General features: G+C 35.6%; 2 protein-coding genes across 5 annotated transcripts in view; one reads left to right on the top strand and one right to left on the bottom strand.

Annotated features, from left to right (window-relative positions):
* Positions 1-6,641: 6,641 nt before the first annotated feature.
* Positions 6,642-9,438, bottom strand: LOC139429838 (uncharacterized). The gene is made up of 2 exons (XM_071196073.1): positions 7,150-9,438; positions 6,642-7,073 (listed from the first exon to the last, which is right to left on the bottom strand). The coding sequence occupies exons 1-2, from the start codon at positions 8,312-8,314 to the stop codon at positions 6,985-6,987; spliced, it is 1,254 nt and encodes a 417-aa protein (XP_071052174.1). The 5' UTR covers positions 8,315-9,438; the 3' UTR covers positions 6,642-6,984.
* Positions 9,439-13,441: 4,003 nt separating this feature from the next.
* The window catches only part of LOC111414883 (discoidin domain-containing receptor 2-like), a 154,886-nt gene continuing 151,199 nt past the window's right edge, over positions 13,442-17,128 (top strand). For 3 of the 4 annotated variants that reach the window (XR_011640422.1, XR_011640423.1, XM_023046346.2), the window contains exons 1-2: positions 13,442-13,679; positions 15,741-15,927. Coding sequence is in view for 2 of the 4 variants with exons in the window: in XM_023046346.2 (XP_022902114.1) it covers positions 15,852-15,927 (76 nt within the window). In the remaining 2 variants the exon portion in view is untranslated. Of the gene's footprint in view, positions 13,680-13,724; positions 13,766-15,740; positions 15,928-17,128 lie in introns of those variants that run through there. The other variant, XM_071196086.1, reaches the window with a different exon arrangement.

Here is a 17,128-nt window from a genome sequence, read left to right on the forward strand (position 1 = left end):
GCTGGAGTGTATTATCCAGGGAACTACGAAAACAATAACAATAGCGTCTGTCTACCTTCCTCAAGATGCAGGCCCTCGAACGGAGGACTTACAGCGTCTAGTGCAGGGGTGGGCAAAGTTTAATGTTCAATGATCGACGTAAATGTTAGCTGGTTAATGGCGATCGACATTTTCAGAAATAGGAAAAAAATAACGCATTGAATGGTAATTAAATTATTTATTCATATCAATATATATAATTCATTTTTTGGATGTGGACGCATGGCATTCCATTTTATCACTGAGTTTATTAAAATTGGGTTTATATTCACTAAATAGTATTTGAAAAACTTTTGTGATCTCCTGCCGATCTCTTCGCGATCGACTGTTTGCCCACCTCTGGTCTAGTGGATAGAAGCGAAAAGGAGGATTGGAATCTCATAGTTGGGTGCGACCCCAACACATATTCTACCTAATGGGGCAGTACGGATGATAACCCGAAAGGTAAAAAATTATTAGAATTTATTGTAAGTAATAATTTAGAGATAAAAAACCGTGGCGTTGAACCGACTTTTGTTACTTCACGTGGCCAAAGTGTAATAGATATTACGCTGGCAACGACAAATATCTCAAAAAATATTAATTTATGGTCCGTGTCCAATGGACCGTCCCTTTTGGATCATAGATGGATAACTTATGAAATTGGTGAAATTAAAGTAAAAATCAATAGATATAGAGATCCAAAGCAGACGGATAGGGTTAAATATAGCTCACTTATCTCGGAGGCAATGGATACCATAAACTTAGATAACTTTGATGGGGTGAAAGGTTTGGATACTCATATTTCCTTGATCACCATTGACGTGATTGAATTCAACGATAGAGGACTGGAGGGTAACCTTGTGGTGACTGAAACCAGAGTTGGCTGGGCCATACAGTCCTTCTCACCATTTAAATCTGCCGGTCCTGATGATATTCTACCTGCGCTACTACAGTGGTGTATGGCGGAATTACTACCACACCTACTAAAAATATACAAAGGTTGCTTGGCATTCCGCTATGTTCTCTTATCCTGGAGAGAAGTAAAAGTAGTCTTCATCCCCAAACATGGGAGGAGAGATTACACTGATCCAAAATCATGTAGACCAATCAGTCTTTCCTCATTCGTCGGGAAGGCACTTGAAAGGCTATGTGAGATATATAAGAGAAACGACACTGGAAAGGTGTCCCCTGCACCCAAACCAGCATGCATACACTCTGGGAAGATTAAGGCCCAACAAGAAATCGTAGGAGTTATCGATAGATCTTTGGACTATAAAGAGTCCACTCTCGGAGTGTTTATAGATGTCGAAGCAGCCTTTCACAGGACACCTTTCCATACAATTAATAAAGTCCTTAGAGACAAAGGAGTCCAGCCTGCACTAGCGAACAGGATTTTAAATATGCTTTCAAAAAGGGCCGTCCATAGCGTAATTGATGCTAATAACAATAACAATAACGAGCGATCGTTGAATGAGGATATCCGTAGGGTGGGGTTTTATCACACCTGCTGTGGAATCTCACCCTGGACAACCTTGTGAGACAACTCTCAGCTGAAAAATTCAATGTCTGCGCGTATGCAGACGATCTAGCCGTTTTCATTCCCAAGATAAGAAATAGTATGTTTGCCTAATACATAAGAAGGGGGATTATTGGATTGTGGCAACTATAGAGGGATAACGTTCTTAAATACGGCGTATAAAATACTATCATACACCCTTTTGGAAAAATAAAAGAATTTATGCGGAACCCATAATCAACGTGAATTTAGAGGGGATGATCCACAATCTGATGACGTGAATATTAAAGCTAAAGGAGCCTTGTCTTCTCTGAAATCTGCAGCGAGGAGAATGGGCCTTATTATTAATGAGTGACAAAGTTTATGGCAGTTACTGATAATATAAGACCGTAAGATGCTGGATAAAACATCACAATTGGTGATCAGAACTTTGAGGCTATCGCAGAATTTCAGTACCTAGGAACATCAGTCAATGTAGATAACAATATGACTGCAGAAATTGAGAAACGCATCTTATATAATGCCCGTTCGTTATGCCATTTCCCGAAGCACAAAGATCCGAATTTATAAGAGATCTATGAACAGGGAGTATGGAGGAGTATGTATAATTTTAAACTACATAATACCTATGGATCAGTTGGAAACCGGGATATAGTGACAACTATAAAGGTGGCAGATTGAGATAGGCAGGTCATGTGCTAAGTGGCGACGATGACTCAGCAAAAAAGATATTTACGGCAAAACCTGTAGGTACTAGAAGTAAAGGAAGACCTAAAGTAAGGTGGAGAGATCGTGTGATTGAGGACGCCAAGAAGATGGGTACACGTAACTTCACAACACAAGCACGGGACAGGAAGGAATGCAGATTGAAGCTTGCCGAAGTCAAGGCGTTACAATAACACTTTGTTTAACGAATGACAAAGGTATGAAATATAAAACGATGAGTTAAATTTTAAAATTAAAAGAAAGATTTTTACATAAATCCAATAAAACAATTTGAAAAGTTTACAAATTTTCAACAGTGTACCGATTTTAATAATTAAGTAAAGTAATTTTGATTAACTTTTCAACAGTGACTGGGCGAGATTTTTTAATTGCCTCCCTTATATTCCATTCGCAGGGGAAAATAAGAGATCCCGGAGGGTATTCTGCAGGTTTGCTTTATTTTTCTTAATGCGATTAGTGCTTCTTCTGGCCGGAACAAACCTTTTTACTCTCCTCGAAACGCGTAAATAAATAAGCTCGAAACGACAAGCAGAAGAAGGTTTCTCATCTCGACTTTTTTGTTATTGAATTTCAAGCGATGTTCGCGCTTTTCAACTTCATGCATATTTAACCTAAGTGTCTTTTCGACTTCGTAAAAACGACAGCGTTTCGTCGATGTAATAGCAAAAACAATTCGTTCGCAATTGCGTCCGCAGCACTAAAACTGAATAGTAGGCGAAAAAGCAATTTGGCTTTCTTCGAACTTCGCATTCGACGGTTTGTATTTAGCGCGGTCTTAAACTTTATGGTTAATTGAAATGAGGTATTGATTTTTCGTAAAATCGTTGGGGGGAAAACTGGCCAGAGCACCCAAGGCACGTTCTCTGCTAGTGTTGCACTGAATGTTTGCAAACCCGGTATTGACTCCATCAGTGTTTGGAAAGTTCTCCCTAACCCCCGTTCAAACTCTCAATGACCGCAATGACCATACCGGCTCCCATATATGTTATTAAAATGTTTATCGTTTGGCACAGTTTCGCCAAGATTTATGTTAGAAAAGTTATAATTACTTGTAGTGGTGCCAAATTACATTATTTCAAGGCGAATTTTGTAATGAAAAAATTATCCTTTTATTTTATTATATCTGTAATTAGTTCCGCCTTCTTGATATTATTTCAACCCCCTATTTTATGTTCACCAGAACTCGTTGAGTGGAGTAGAAGAGTATCAAGCTCCAGATGACGCTCCGAAATGATCGAAGAAATCCCTCGTATCTCTTCAAGTGCTTTGCTTTGGTCGTGCTGCGGGTATATTTCGTATAGTAAAAGGAAAACAGGCTTAGGTGCTTAAACGGCTGTCACTTAGTTATTCGTTCAGCGAAATAATTGATTCGAGCAAAGAATCCCTAACGGCCTAGCTCTCCCGCCCAAAGCTCCCCATTCACTTCCTTTTGCCGCTCCCTTCACGCTTTCTTCCGTGACGTTTGAATTCTAATCCCCTACTACATTGTAAATTGTCTACGGTGAACGTTCTCTCTTTCTCCCGCTGCGTGAAGGACCGCGTTCTTGGGTTTGGGAGCGTGATTGATACCGAAAGGGAAAATGTACTTTGCGGAAAACGGTGCTGGGTAGAGAGAGTGTGTGTGGGAGAGAGAGCGAAGACACGAGGACCTTTGTAGTAGCGGCGTGTAAACGTCAAGTGGAAATTCTCGAGCGTTTTGTTTCATGCCTCCCAGAAAAAGATGTGCCAACTTACTACACTTGAACTGTAGAGGACAGCTTTTCCAACACCGATGTAACATGGATATTCTCTTAAGAGATAGGGTTTCAATTTTTTCAAACTTTTCAGTATCTTATTAAAAATGTTCCTCGTAAATAATCTTACGTAATATAAATCCATCGAGAGCTAATTTAGAGTTTTTCAAAAATCGACCATCGTATTATATTACGTTAAAGAGGTACGTCTGTGGAACGCAGGCAAAGTAGGAAACCTTTTGCGGACAGATAATCAATACCACACGTTGTATGACATTTCATGGTTTTCACTGAAACCTCGAGCTGCGAGAGCGCTTTCAGTTTAATTTGCATTTCACCCGCTAAGCCGTGACGGGAGCATTCGACAAGAAGGCGAACGAGGAAGTGAAGTGAAGGTCGCGCTCTGAAGCACTCCGAGTTATGATTTAAGAAATCCCTCCACCCATCCTTCACCGGGAGGCCCTTATTGTTATCGTTCAATGGGTTATGGGGAGACAGTGTTTGGTACTTAGAGAAATTTTAGCATTATAATGCAGCTTTTCGAGACGTAAACACGTGCCGCTTTAGAGAGATTACATCTTTTGATTATCAAGATTACCAACAATTATATCTGTAATTAAATTTGATTCAAAATGTTAACATTATACTTCAACACTTATTATGGTAATTATCACATAATTGGTTATAATTTATAATTACAAAGAAAAATGTTAGCCCTTGTAGTACTTATAAGGGTAAATTTAAACACAGTGATGTCGTTGGTATATAATAAAACAGTTTGAAGGGTATAGGAAAGAAAACCACCCCGATATTTGTCGAGGGGTGGCAATTGTATCAGTTCAGGGCGAGTTCTCCAGAATTATGTAATAGTAAAGGTCGAGTCTCGATACCGCTGCTTGCACGCGGTTCGGTTTGTTTAGGGGGGCGGGCAGGTTGGGGGTGCTTTTTGCGGGGCTCAGGAATAAATTCCCAATTGATGTAGGTGGCGTTTCCGCCCCAGGAGTTTCACCAGGGGTATAATTTATTGCAGTCAAACAGGTGCTCCCTGTCCCTTTTCTATTAAGTTTCTCAAAGCTTTAAACTTTTTTCTTCTTCAGAACCAGATTTAAACTTTACAATATGAATTCGAAAGTCAACAGAATTATGATTAATTTTTTTAATTTAAACAACAAATTAATTTTAAAACTTTATTCGAGATATGTTTACAACTGTTATATTTCCTTCAGCTTTTCATTTTAATTCCATTTTATATTTGCTTGGGGTAAGTTTAAATAACTTGTGGATGTTTACCATTATCTCTCTTCATTTGTAATATGTAAGTAGGAGTCGGGTTGAGATTCTACAAAATTTGTATGTATGTTGTTTGTTGTGTGGATCTTTGAGCGTACCACGTATTGTTTACTATTACTTGTTTTACAGTGTTATTCGTTTTAAAACAACTAGAATTTACTGAACATTTTACGAAGAAAAATACATACGTTTAATTTAGACACAGATATGTGTATCAACACAATTTTCATGGACTTTTTAAATTGAGGTCATTATTTTGTGTTTTTTTTTAACAAATATCATCTTTAGTAAATAAAATTCCATTATAGAATATTGTTAAATTAATTCATAGTTCAATGTTGGAATCAAGTTCAAGGTATTTCAACATTTCTTTTAAGTTTTCCACGCTTGATGACATGTTTACCAACTATTTTCGATCAATATTTAATATATTTATAAACAAAATCACAAATTACAAACATTGAATATCTTCTTACAAGGGAAGTGTCACAACTGTGTCTCACCGATTTCGATGCAATTTGGTACAGTCATAGAATGGGCCAAAATAAGGTTCGCACATTTTTTTATACGTGCGGTAAAAGCCCCTGGGCGAGTTATAGGGGTTGAAAGTTTGGAGAAAAAGTACGTTTTCACTTATATTTTGAAAACGAAAAGTGCTATCAAAATTTGGTAAATTGTAACTGATATTCATTTTAAAAGAGCTTTCTTTTGATGTGTCACACATATAGCAGAGGGTTAAAAAGGGCGAACTACCCCTATTTTTTTGGAATTATTTAAAAACCACCCTATCGATTTTGGCGGCATTAAGTATACTTCTAGTGCGTTCAAAAATATTAGTTAAGGGTTTTTTCCCATTCGCCCTAAATCAACCCCAGCGAAGTTACGGGGGTTAACATGTAAGCACTTTTCGTAAGAATGATGTGATAAAATTGTCAGGTATTTTGAAAATACTTTAAACAAAACCGTAAATTAGTCGCACAATAAAATGTTTAGTGTAAAATAAGGCATAATACACCATATAGGGGTTGTTGGGGTTATCCACCCCCTTAAAAATTAATTCTATCCCGGGCGTTATTTGTCGATTACGGCGAAATTTGGTACTGTGTTTGTTTTATATTTGAAGTAAAAATTTTTGAAAATGGTTATAAGGGTTACAAATTAGGGGTAGTTTTTTGTTTATACCTCGAAGATGAAAACTGCCATCGTAACTGTGGTATTGTTTTTTAAAAATCTATCTATCGATGTTCCACGAGGTAAACTACCCTCATTTTCTTTAAATAATAAATATAAAACTACTAGATAAATAAGATATTTTATTTATTTATGAGTTAAAAAGCAACTGACAAAAAAAATAGTTCAATATACCAAAGAAGTTTATTCTACATTACTAATTGACGTTTTTTATGTATTATATTAATTTTCAATATTAAATTTATTTTTATTCTACGTAGTGTTGGCAAAAATGAAAGTCGTGGAAAAAATGTTTTAAACATAAGGATTTTTTACACCATGCACATGTTATGACCGCTATATCCCCACAGATATCACACGTTGGCTTCTCACTCGAAAAGCAAACTTCCACGGGATTTTCAAAATGGTCTGGTCTCTCCTCTATATAGCCACTTGCAAACCATGCGTATTTAAAAACATTTATAAACCGAGGGGAAGCCAACTGGTTATGCGTCAACGATTGCAATTTTAATATGTTATCCCTCTGATGTAAATTGACATCATACTGGTAAAGAATAATCTGATCAGAGAATCTTCTAATAAAATTTTTCCATATTCTGAAACCAAATACATCTAGGGGCTGTATTTGACCTGTTGTCCCTGCAGGTATAGATAAATGTTTAAAATTAGTACCTGATGGAGTTATTTCACTAATAACTTCAGGACAATGGCCACTCCAAGAATCTAATAATAATAATGATTTAGAACCAGTATTTGGAAAATATACATTTTGGAGCCAATTTTTCATGTGTTCTGAAGTTAACTTTCCAGATTTTGATGCCAAAACGTATATATTGTCTGCTTTAAACATTGTATTTGCTACCCTCGGTCCAAAGCTGCCAGAGGGTTCTTTTAAAACAATAAAAAGTGGAGAAAGAAGTTTCCCATCAGCAGATATTACGGGTTGAATTGTGTAACTGTGCGTTGTAGATGACACCGACTGGACCACACTTTCTACGGTTTTAACTCCTAAATCGCTTAATGTTCTTCCCGAATGGAATTCCAAGTTAAAACCGCTCTGATCCGAATTGTAGGTGTTTTCAGGTCCATATATTTGGATTTGTAGCTTTGCCTCTTTAACGAAATCTTTTGCTAAAGTTTTTACTCGATCAACATTTCCAATTTGTTTTTGGGATAGAAATTTTGTTATTTTTCGGCTTACTAACCGATTTGCTTTCTTAAAACGTTGCACCCAGCTATGAGATGCTTTGAACAGTTGAGGAGATAAATTCTTTTCATTTCTAGCTTGTATAGCCCATCTGCGTATATCAATATCATGTAGTGGCAATTTATTATCTACGGCGGCTCTCGCTTGATTAATTACAAATTCGGTAATTTCTGCTAATTTTTCTTTGTATGTCCCTCTTTCTTCAATATATTTAGACCATCTGTGCAATTGGGTCTTTGACGTTACTTTTCGGTATTTGTTTTTTACGGTTTCTAGTTTCAAATAACCTTTCTTCCCACTTGTCCAGTAATTTACCGCCTCTAATTTGTACTCGTAGTCGATGTCATCCTTCAATGGACAATGAGCATCAGTATCTTCTACAAACCTGTCAGTTGTATCCTGGTCTTCAATAATTTGCTGACCGTCATTGATGCCATTGGATGAATCGAAAATTAATACAGTTTCGTCTTCAATTTGCATATTGTAGTCTTCCATACTTTCCATTAAAATACGCTGTATATTTTCTTTTAAACTAACTTCTGCTTCATTTACAGGAGTCTGGGGAATATTCATAACAGTAAAAACTGTCATTAGCAAATTTAAAACGTTTATTGGGTTTATTGTAACCATTGCTTCTGTCAGTTGCTCTGAAACTAAAATCTACCCACTGGGCACACGTTCTTTTATACTAGAAAAAACTATTTTGAGAAATGACCTTTAGCAAGCGGCACTAAAAAAACAAATATTGTGCCAAAATTTTTTTGGTAGGTGTATTTTTGGCAACATTATGTAGAATAAAAATAAACTTAACAATGTTAATGATGTGATAGAGAATTTCTATTTATTCTTTCATTAATTTTCCTTTATTAATAAAGGAATTTTATAGAAGATAGGAAAAAAGTGTTAAATTAATGAAAGAATAAATTTAACATTGAACATAAAAAACGTCAATTAGTAATGTAGAATAAACTTCTTTGGTATATTGAACTATTTTTTTTTGTCAGTTGCTTTTTAACTCATAAATAAATAAAATATCTTATTTATCTAGTAGTTTTATATTTATTATTTAAAGAAAATGAGGGTAGTTTACCTCGTGGAACATCGATAGATAGATTTTTAAAAAACAATACCACAGTTACGATGGCAGTTTTCATCTTCGAGGTATAAACAAAAAACTACCCCTAATTTGTAACCCTTATAACCATTTTCAAAAATTTTTACTTCAAATATAAAACAAACACAGTACCAAATTTCGCCGTAATCAACAAGTAATGCCCGGGATAGAATTAATTTTTAAGGGGGTGGTTAACCCCAACCACCCCTAAATGGTGTATTATGCCTTATTTTACATTAAACATTTTATTGTGCGACTAATTTACGGTTTTGTTAAAGTATTTTCAAAATACCTGACAATTTTATCACATCATTCTTACGAAAAGTGGTTACATGTTAACCCCCGTAACTTCGCTGGGGATGATCTAGAGCGAATGGGAAAAAACCCTTAACTAATATTTTTGAACGTGCTGGAAGTATACTTAATGCCGCCAAAATCGATAGGGTGGTTTTTAAATAATTCCAAAAAAATAGGGGTAGTTCGCCCTTCTTAACCCTCTGGTATATGTGTGATACATCAAAAGAAAGCTCTTTTAAAATGAATATCAGTTACAATTTACCAAATTTTGATAGCACTTTTCATTTTTAAAATATAAGTGAAAACGTACTTTTTCTCCAAACTTTCAACCCCTATAACTCGCCCCAGGGGCTTTTACCGCACGTATAAAAAAATGTACGAACCTTATTTTGGCCCATTCTATGACTGTACCAAATTGCATCGAAATCGGTGAGACACAGTTGTGACACTTCCCTTGTTAGTAACCAAAATAGTCGTCACAGCATCATCTCTGTAAACCAATGTAGTGATATGTATAAAACTTTGTATATTTGGTATAATTGGAAATTAATGATCGACAATTATGATCTCCTATACTAAGTTCAGATACACATATTCCCAAAACTCATTGATTGATTTTGCTAATTTGGTAAATTGGTAAATGATCTTTTACTCGTTAAGCAGAAGAATTATGTGGCATACTTTGGAAGAAGATCCCTCTACAGATTATCAGTGTTATCAGGGAGATGTATGATAGGTATGAGTGGTGCATAATGAAAACTTGCCGATCCTAACCATGCTAATTCCGAGGTGAGACAAGAGTGTATTGTGTCACCCATACTGTTACACTTGGTATTGGATAGAGTGAGGTTACAGAACGAAGGAGAACTGATATTCAGCTATACAAGATAGACTTGAAGACTTTGAGTTTGCCGACGACAATTGCCTACTTTCACGGAACTTTAATGACATAATGGTAATTCTGTAGCAGAAGCAGCAGGATTAAAAGGAAATATTCAAAAAACAAAGATGAGGATCAATTCTGTACCTGAAGCAAAGTTAACAGTGAATGAAAGAGACTTGAAACGAGTTGAAACATTGTAGTACTTTGGTAGCATTATTGAGAAAGGTGACGTTGGCTTTCAAAGGGTCACAGCAAGTTGAAGTAGTTGTTCAATCTATAAATGCAACAACTCACTGCCACACATTTCTTCCAGTAATATCAGTATCGGCAAAGTCGTTATACGACATATCCTTTTGTCGTCATCATAGTTTTAAAAAATCCTACTGATATCTGATAAATTTGGGAGATTTGTTTATACTTATCCATTAGTCGTAGGATCGAAAAGTTTGTTATTACTAGATTCATGGACCATTGTCCACAACCTAAACAACAGTTCTATCAGAGGGAGACAAGAACGTTGGGATACTTTCCATTCCAAAGAGAACAACAGGTATCAAATATCAAAGTATCACAACGCATTTACCCCGATACATCTTTACTTAGAGAATATGTTTTGTAAACATTTTATCTTTTCGAGTTATTAAATATAAACACAATACGCTCCAATACATAAAGGGGCGTTACACTCCCTTAAAGTGGTTTTCAACAGATAAAAAATTTGCTATACACCTCAATAACCTCTATGTTTATACTTTTCCTTGATAGTGAGGTTACAGGTAAACAGGCTAAAGGACGTTTAATAGAATGAAGAAGCTTTTTTGTTGTCGGAATGATTAGGTACTATGTGCTATCGGTACTGTTCTACGGGGTGGAAGCGTGGACACTTAAGGCGGTTGATGTGAGAAAACTGGAGGCATTTGAGACATGGATATACCGACGAATGTTAAAGATTTCATGGAATTTCAATGGTTTGGCTGCACCAGCAACGAACTATTCAGATCCGTGGTCGCAAAAGTTAGAATTGCCAACCTCCGAATCGGAGACGGCATCTAAAGAAGAAGAATATTTTCCAAGGCCTCTTGCGGCTAAATACTGCAACATGTATTCAGCAGATTTGTGTTTATATGGAATACATATAAGTGACCTCGGCTTAGCGACTTAAAATTTTCCTTGTCTTAATATTTGCAAGAAGTATTAAGTATTTTTAGGTTGATATTATATTAAACACATCAAGTTATACAGGGTGACTGCTACATAAACGTGAATATTGAAACGCATTATTATTGAGAGCATTATTACTGAGCTTTGTTTTTTTATGAGCATCTCTTTCAAAATTTTGATAATATATTTGTCGTATAAAGTATTTTGAAATCTTCTATGTTTTATTACCTTCCAAATAAGGTATTAAGTAGGGCTAAATGTTCTTCCAATTAGCTAATAATAAGATAAGTATTGAAACATGTATTATTTTGAACACTTACGTAAAGTTAATAAAATACAGAATCGATTACGCCTACTATTTATTTTAACTTATAAGAACTAAAAAATGTTAAATCATGAATACAATAAATCCTGAAGTTGATATTTAGCATCATTAATAGCTACTTTATAGGATAACAATTGGAGCGAATACAAGTTTTACAGCTAGCAAAAGTTAGTAAAACTTAAAGTTAGTAAAATTCAGCAATTTCGTGTTCAGTAATAAGCTTTGCATTGCAGCCGCTCTACTTTTGTGCAAATTTGACTGTGTGTTTAGTTCCTGTAATTCCTTCTCATTATTTTCACAAGCAACTGTACTGTTAGATATTTTCAAATTAAAATCATCGCAAGTTTTGCAAGTGTCAGATTTAGGTAATTTAAATCCAATATTAAATTCCGTACAAAATATTTTTCGATGGGCACTTTCTTTAACAGCATTTATACCTTGCTTTTGATACCAAAGAACATAAAACTCTTTGTAAAGTCTAGCGATGGTTATATCACAGTTTAAATAGGTTTTCTCAAAACTGTCAGTCCCACTGTAATGACTTTGATATTGTGGTATCATCCGAATATAGTATCGAACTGATTCTTTTTGGTGTTCACTCAACTGATTTGGTTCACTCACGATTACTGTGCTTTCCTCTCTTGTCCTTACCTGCAGTTCAGCTCCAATTTTTTTGCTAACAAATCTATTGATTCTGGCGCGAGTGGATTGAAGACCATGAACACTCATAAATTCGATTTTGCAAAGCCTTATGTGTTTCCCACCAACAGTCACGAAATATTTAGGGTAAAAGTGTTTACAAGATTCTTGTTTAGTTTGTTTTTTATGATGTGAACGTTTCTTAGGTGATAACTGAATACATCCAAAGAGGTAACTATTCTGCAAGTCATAGGATTCTAGATTCCTTAAATATTTTTTCATGACATCCTTCTGGAAAGTCCTATATTTCTTTTTGCACGCACAAGGCCATCCCAATTCACGAGCTTTTACATACTTATTGGTCGATTTACTTGTATACTCTTACCCTAAATTATGCCTACTTTTTCTTTTCGTTCTCACGTACATGTCCGTGTTTCTGTGTCTCCATTTAGATTCTGGAGCTGGTACGGATGAAACTTCACGGCTTCATGACATGAAACAAAATAATAAAAAAAACACTTACCTCAAAATATTCTGAATCTGCATCGAGATCAGATGGTTTGTATTCTTTATCTACTACACTATCATCTTCTTCACTAATATCGTCGTTAATTTCACTGTCTTTGTTACCTGTTGCAAGTGCGCCGTCCATTTTGTTGGCTTGTCAAGTTCTAAACTGTAGATTTTAACGCTGCAGTGTATTAAGAACGAGGTTTTAGGATAAGTGGAGCCATCTGTATGAATAACTTTGTAAAAAAATTTATGCGACTTGTTATACTGTTGCATGATGAGAAAATAGCAAAATCTCATTTCTGCAGAAGGTGTGGCTTGTCAAATAATCCCTTCAATTGCAAATGAACTCTATAATAATGTATGTCAATATTTACGTTTATGTGCTAGTCACCCTGTATAATATATAGCTAATAGTTTGAAGTTTTCATAAACATACTGAAATATATAAAGTTTTTACTATCAATAATAATACCTCCTTGTAAAATGACGGATCATTATTGTCTCTTCCCGACAATATATTGTATTTTATTTTATTTACCAATACTTTTAAAACAAAATTTTATTTTTAAGAACAAAATATCGTTCTTATGTTTCAATCATTAAAATAATTCGAAAAGTTCCGTTTTATCTTATACAACAATTATAATTCAGTTGAATTCAGAATGCTATTTGATACAATTGCCACCCCCGCGACAAATATCGGGGGTTGTCCTTTGGCCCCCCACCCTTAGGGCCGGTATTAGTGATACTACCTCTGAACGGCGCGTGATGCAGCGCCGACTGCGACCCTACCTCAGTTTTCCGTTGCGGCTCGCGAACGTCGGAGGCAGCGGCGTTGCTGACTGTGCTTAAAAAGGGGTTGTTTCTCGGTGGCAACTTTCCGGCATTCCGTTCCGCATCTCACCCCTATTACATCCCGGTTACTTCGATAACCAAAAATCAACTGTCACGTTGGCGTTTCCGATTTTCAATCGCGACGTACGAACTTTTCTTCTTTTGAGTATTGTGCTGAATGTAGAACTGCGTGTGTTATCCTGCTTATTAATTTTTTTAGCATAAAAGAGTGAGTGTCTTTAAGTATTCTTCTCATTTTTTGGAGGTCTTTACATCTAAGGATCAAAACAACTTAAAAAAAATTGGATTTTTCTGGTATAACTTAAACGTATTTGAGCAACAGTTAGTTTCCCTTTTGAGTTAAGCTGTTTGTTTTAAAGTTTTGTTTGATCGATTTTGAAGTTTGAGCCTCGTAACGGAGTTTTGTTTTTGCGTTTTTTGTTATTATTAATAAATTCCCATTGTAGTTTTATAATTCTATCCATGAATTTATTTATAATTCATTTCAAATAAATGTATTATTGAATATGAATTTATTGTACATTTATTTCGGATGGAGTTCAATCAATTGTTCGAAAATAACACAGCAAACGGGTTTAATTAATAAAATGTGTATGTTTAAATTAATTTAAAACGTATTCATAGAAATCGTATCTAATAAATCCTATTTGATATTTATTTCAGCATTGTTGGACGATGTAAATTAATTTTTAAATAATTGCAAAGTAATATTTTTTATTTTGTTTGCTTCGTTTCTTTAACAAATATAAATTTTGTGTTTTAAATGAAAATTTTAAAATATAAAATATGAATGAAATTGAATGTAAAATTCCAATCAAAAGTATTTGCTACATCCATGCATGAGGTGCATACGGTTAACTGATCACGTTTTCGGTTTGTATCACGTGTTACGCCTCAACGGGTTGCATTGGACTGAATGTGTTGACATGCCTTCACAAAAAACGCCGCATTTTCCAGATTGTTGTGGGAAAATGGGACTATAAAAACTACTCTCCAAAGCATTTCACAAAAATATCATCGAGTAAAATTAATTTCTAACTCAATTTCAATGTAAATAATTAACCTCCGTGCCTCAAGGAACCCTTTCGGAAATAAAAAGCCCGCGTTAACGTTAATTAAGTGCCGCCCCCCGGCGTTTCCGCCACTTCCGACACCTTTCGTTAAGGCACGTTTTCCGAATTTCGAATTCCAATCACGCCAAATAACCCAACCGCGTAACGTTACAAGCGGGAAGTTCGCGGCAACAAACCGGTGAGGGCGAAATTGAAAACGGGAACTTTGGAATTTGCGGTGTTTTTCCCCGAGATTTCTTCTCCCCTATACTTTAACGACAATCCAGAGAGCGCACCAGCGACTGTTGTATCGAACTCAATTAGAATTTATTTTCTTTCAAGAGGATTTTTCTTAAGGTTTTTCAATTTCCATTTTTATTCGGAGATAGCCGAAAAAAGATGTGTTGAGATTCGAATGTATTTTAAGATCTGTTGGAGTTCAAGTGGAAAGCCGTTTATCTTCAAACTCGGTCAAACAGATAAAATTCAAGTGAGCTATAAATCTATAGTAATCATATACTGTTCGTAAATCCCAGCGAATCTCACATGTTGTGTTTAGAGGATGGTTTAAAACGCTTATTTCTTGTACTTACTTTTTAAGCAAAAATAAGTTAATACTTTAACTTGTTTGGATTTGTAAAAAAGTTTCCATTCCGCGTAGTCGATTGAGAAAATTTATTTTCACGAAAAGATCAGGAAAGGCGAAGCAATCGGATTTTAAAATTTATCCCCAAATCGTCTCCACTTTAATTGACTTCTCCCCTTCTTGTATTTTTTTCTACAAGGAAGCGTTAATTATGCATTTGTACCGAATTCGATTCCTTTTTTGCGTACGACAACCGTCGAACCCGGAAGTTTAAATTAAAGTTGCCCAAGTGGAAAAGCGGCAAGAAACGGAAATGGAATTTTCTCTTACTTAAGCGACGAACGATTGATTGCGTTCACAATTAATCGCATCGAACAATATTAATCCGATGTCGGTTGGTTTAAGAATGACGGGAGTTGTGAAGAAGATGAAGGGGTGAAATTGAAATTAGAACTGCTGAAATTTTAGTCTCTCTCGCGAGAAAGGGTCGCAATTCCAATTTGGGTAACTTAGTAAGTGTTCCGGTGTTGATCAACAAGTTCCTTTCGTTCTTTCCACATAACACTTCATCATAGTAAAAAGATTCTATTTAACCATTCCAACGTTTTATAATTATTTTTTATTGTTTCAGATTAGTCGGAATTTTGATGACCACCAACTGAGAACTGCAACTTTTAAAACATTAAGTGTTAATTAAAGTGCGTTATGTATGTACTTCGGTAGTGACAATTAAATTTAAGAAATGACAATGATAGTGGTGTGGTTCTTCAGTTTATTGGGATTGTTCAGCACTTCTTGTGTTGCGGTGGATGATCATGGTAAGTTAAATAATTAAAAAAAATATAGTTATCAAATAAATTACAAATTCCTGGCGTGTTTCGTTGACGGCCAGTGAATTCATTGATCTGAGTTGACACTTTGAATTAGTTGGTTCGGATGGATTAGGGACGAATTTGTAACTGCCACTTTCAATTAAAGTTTCGATTCGGTTCTAAACATGTTAAGTTGAAATTTATTTACGCTTTGCTTCATCGAAACTTTTAGCACTAACTTAAATATTTTTTTTTAATTTATCATAAGAGTGATCTAAAAAATATACAACTTTATTTTCCACAAAGCAACATAGACGGATACAACAATCACGATAAACTTCAATTAATCCCGTTACCACAACTGTGCAAACAGGGCATTCCGATTTAATGCGTACTTTTTCCCTTTTGCGCGACCGGACGAATGACGAAGGGCCTGAAACGGGATGAACTTGTTTGCTTTCCGGCGGGGCCCGGACGGAAGGGCCGACTGAAAGCCGGAGGATGCAAGCGGACTTTGCCATTAAAAGCTCCAGTAATTGAACTATATGCTTACGAACTTTGTTTGCGTACACATTTCATTGCCTTGTCAACAGCACACGCCCGGGCAAACTTTCGCCTTTCCCTTCCACAACCACCCGCCACCTCCCCGCCGCTGCCTCTCTCGGTACAGGCTCATGTCAAAATTTAATTTCGGAACAGTTGCCGGATAGTTAGGCGGATGTTTAGGACGAACTTCATTTGCCCATGGTAAATTATATTGATATAGTCCTGGCACGATGTGGTGTTGGACGGTCGAAAACAGAATAGTAAAATGAACGGTTACGACCTTTGCTAAATCCAAATTTGCTTAAACCGTCTATTTAGGAAGTTTAAATCACAAGATTACATTACTTGCAGTTAACATAAACATTCGATGTTTCAAACCCCGTTTTTGTGGGAATTAAAGCATTTCAAAATAAAATTTTTGGAAAAGTACTTCTAATATATTGTAGAGATCAGCTAAAACAACGTATTAATATTATTATATTTAATGCTTGCAATTCGCTGTCATAAAAAAATAATAAATCGTTTTCAAAGCATCGTGATTTACCAAGAGTATGTTCACCGTAGCTTTGAACAAGCAATCGATGCGTTTCTGCAGCAAATTTTCTTCAATTGCCAAGAGAAAATCAATGCAGTCCACAAATCGTTGATTCAAAATTTGACA

Source organism: Onthophagus taurus, chromosome 1 (genome assembly GCF_036711975.1).
Source record: "Onthophagus taurus isolate NC chromosome 1, IU_Otau_3.0, whole genome shotgun sequence".
Taxonomy (NCBI): domain Eukaryota; kingdom Metazoa; phylum Arthropoda; class Insecta; order Coleoptera; family Scarabaeidae; genus Onthophagus; species Onthophagus taurus.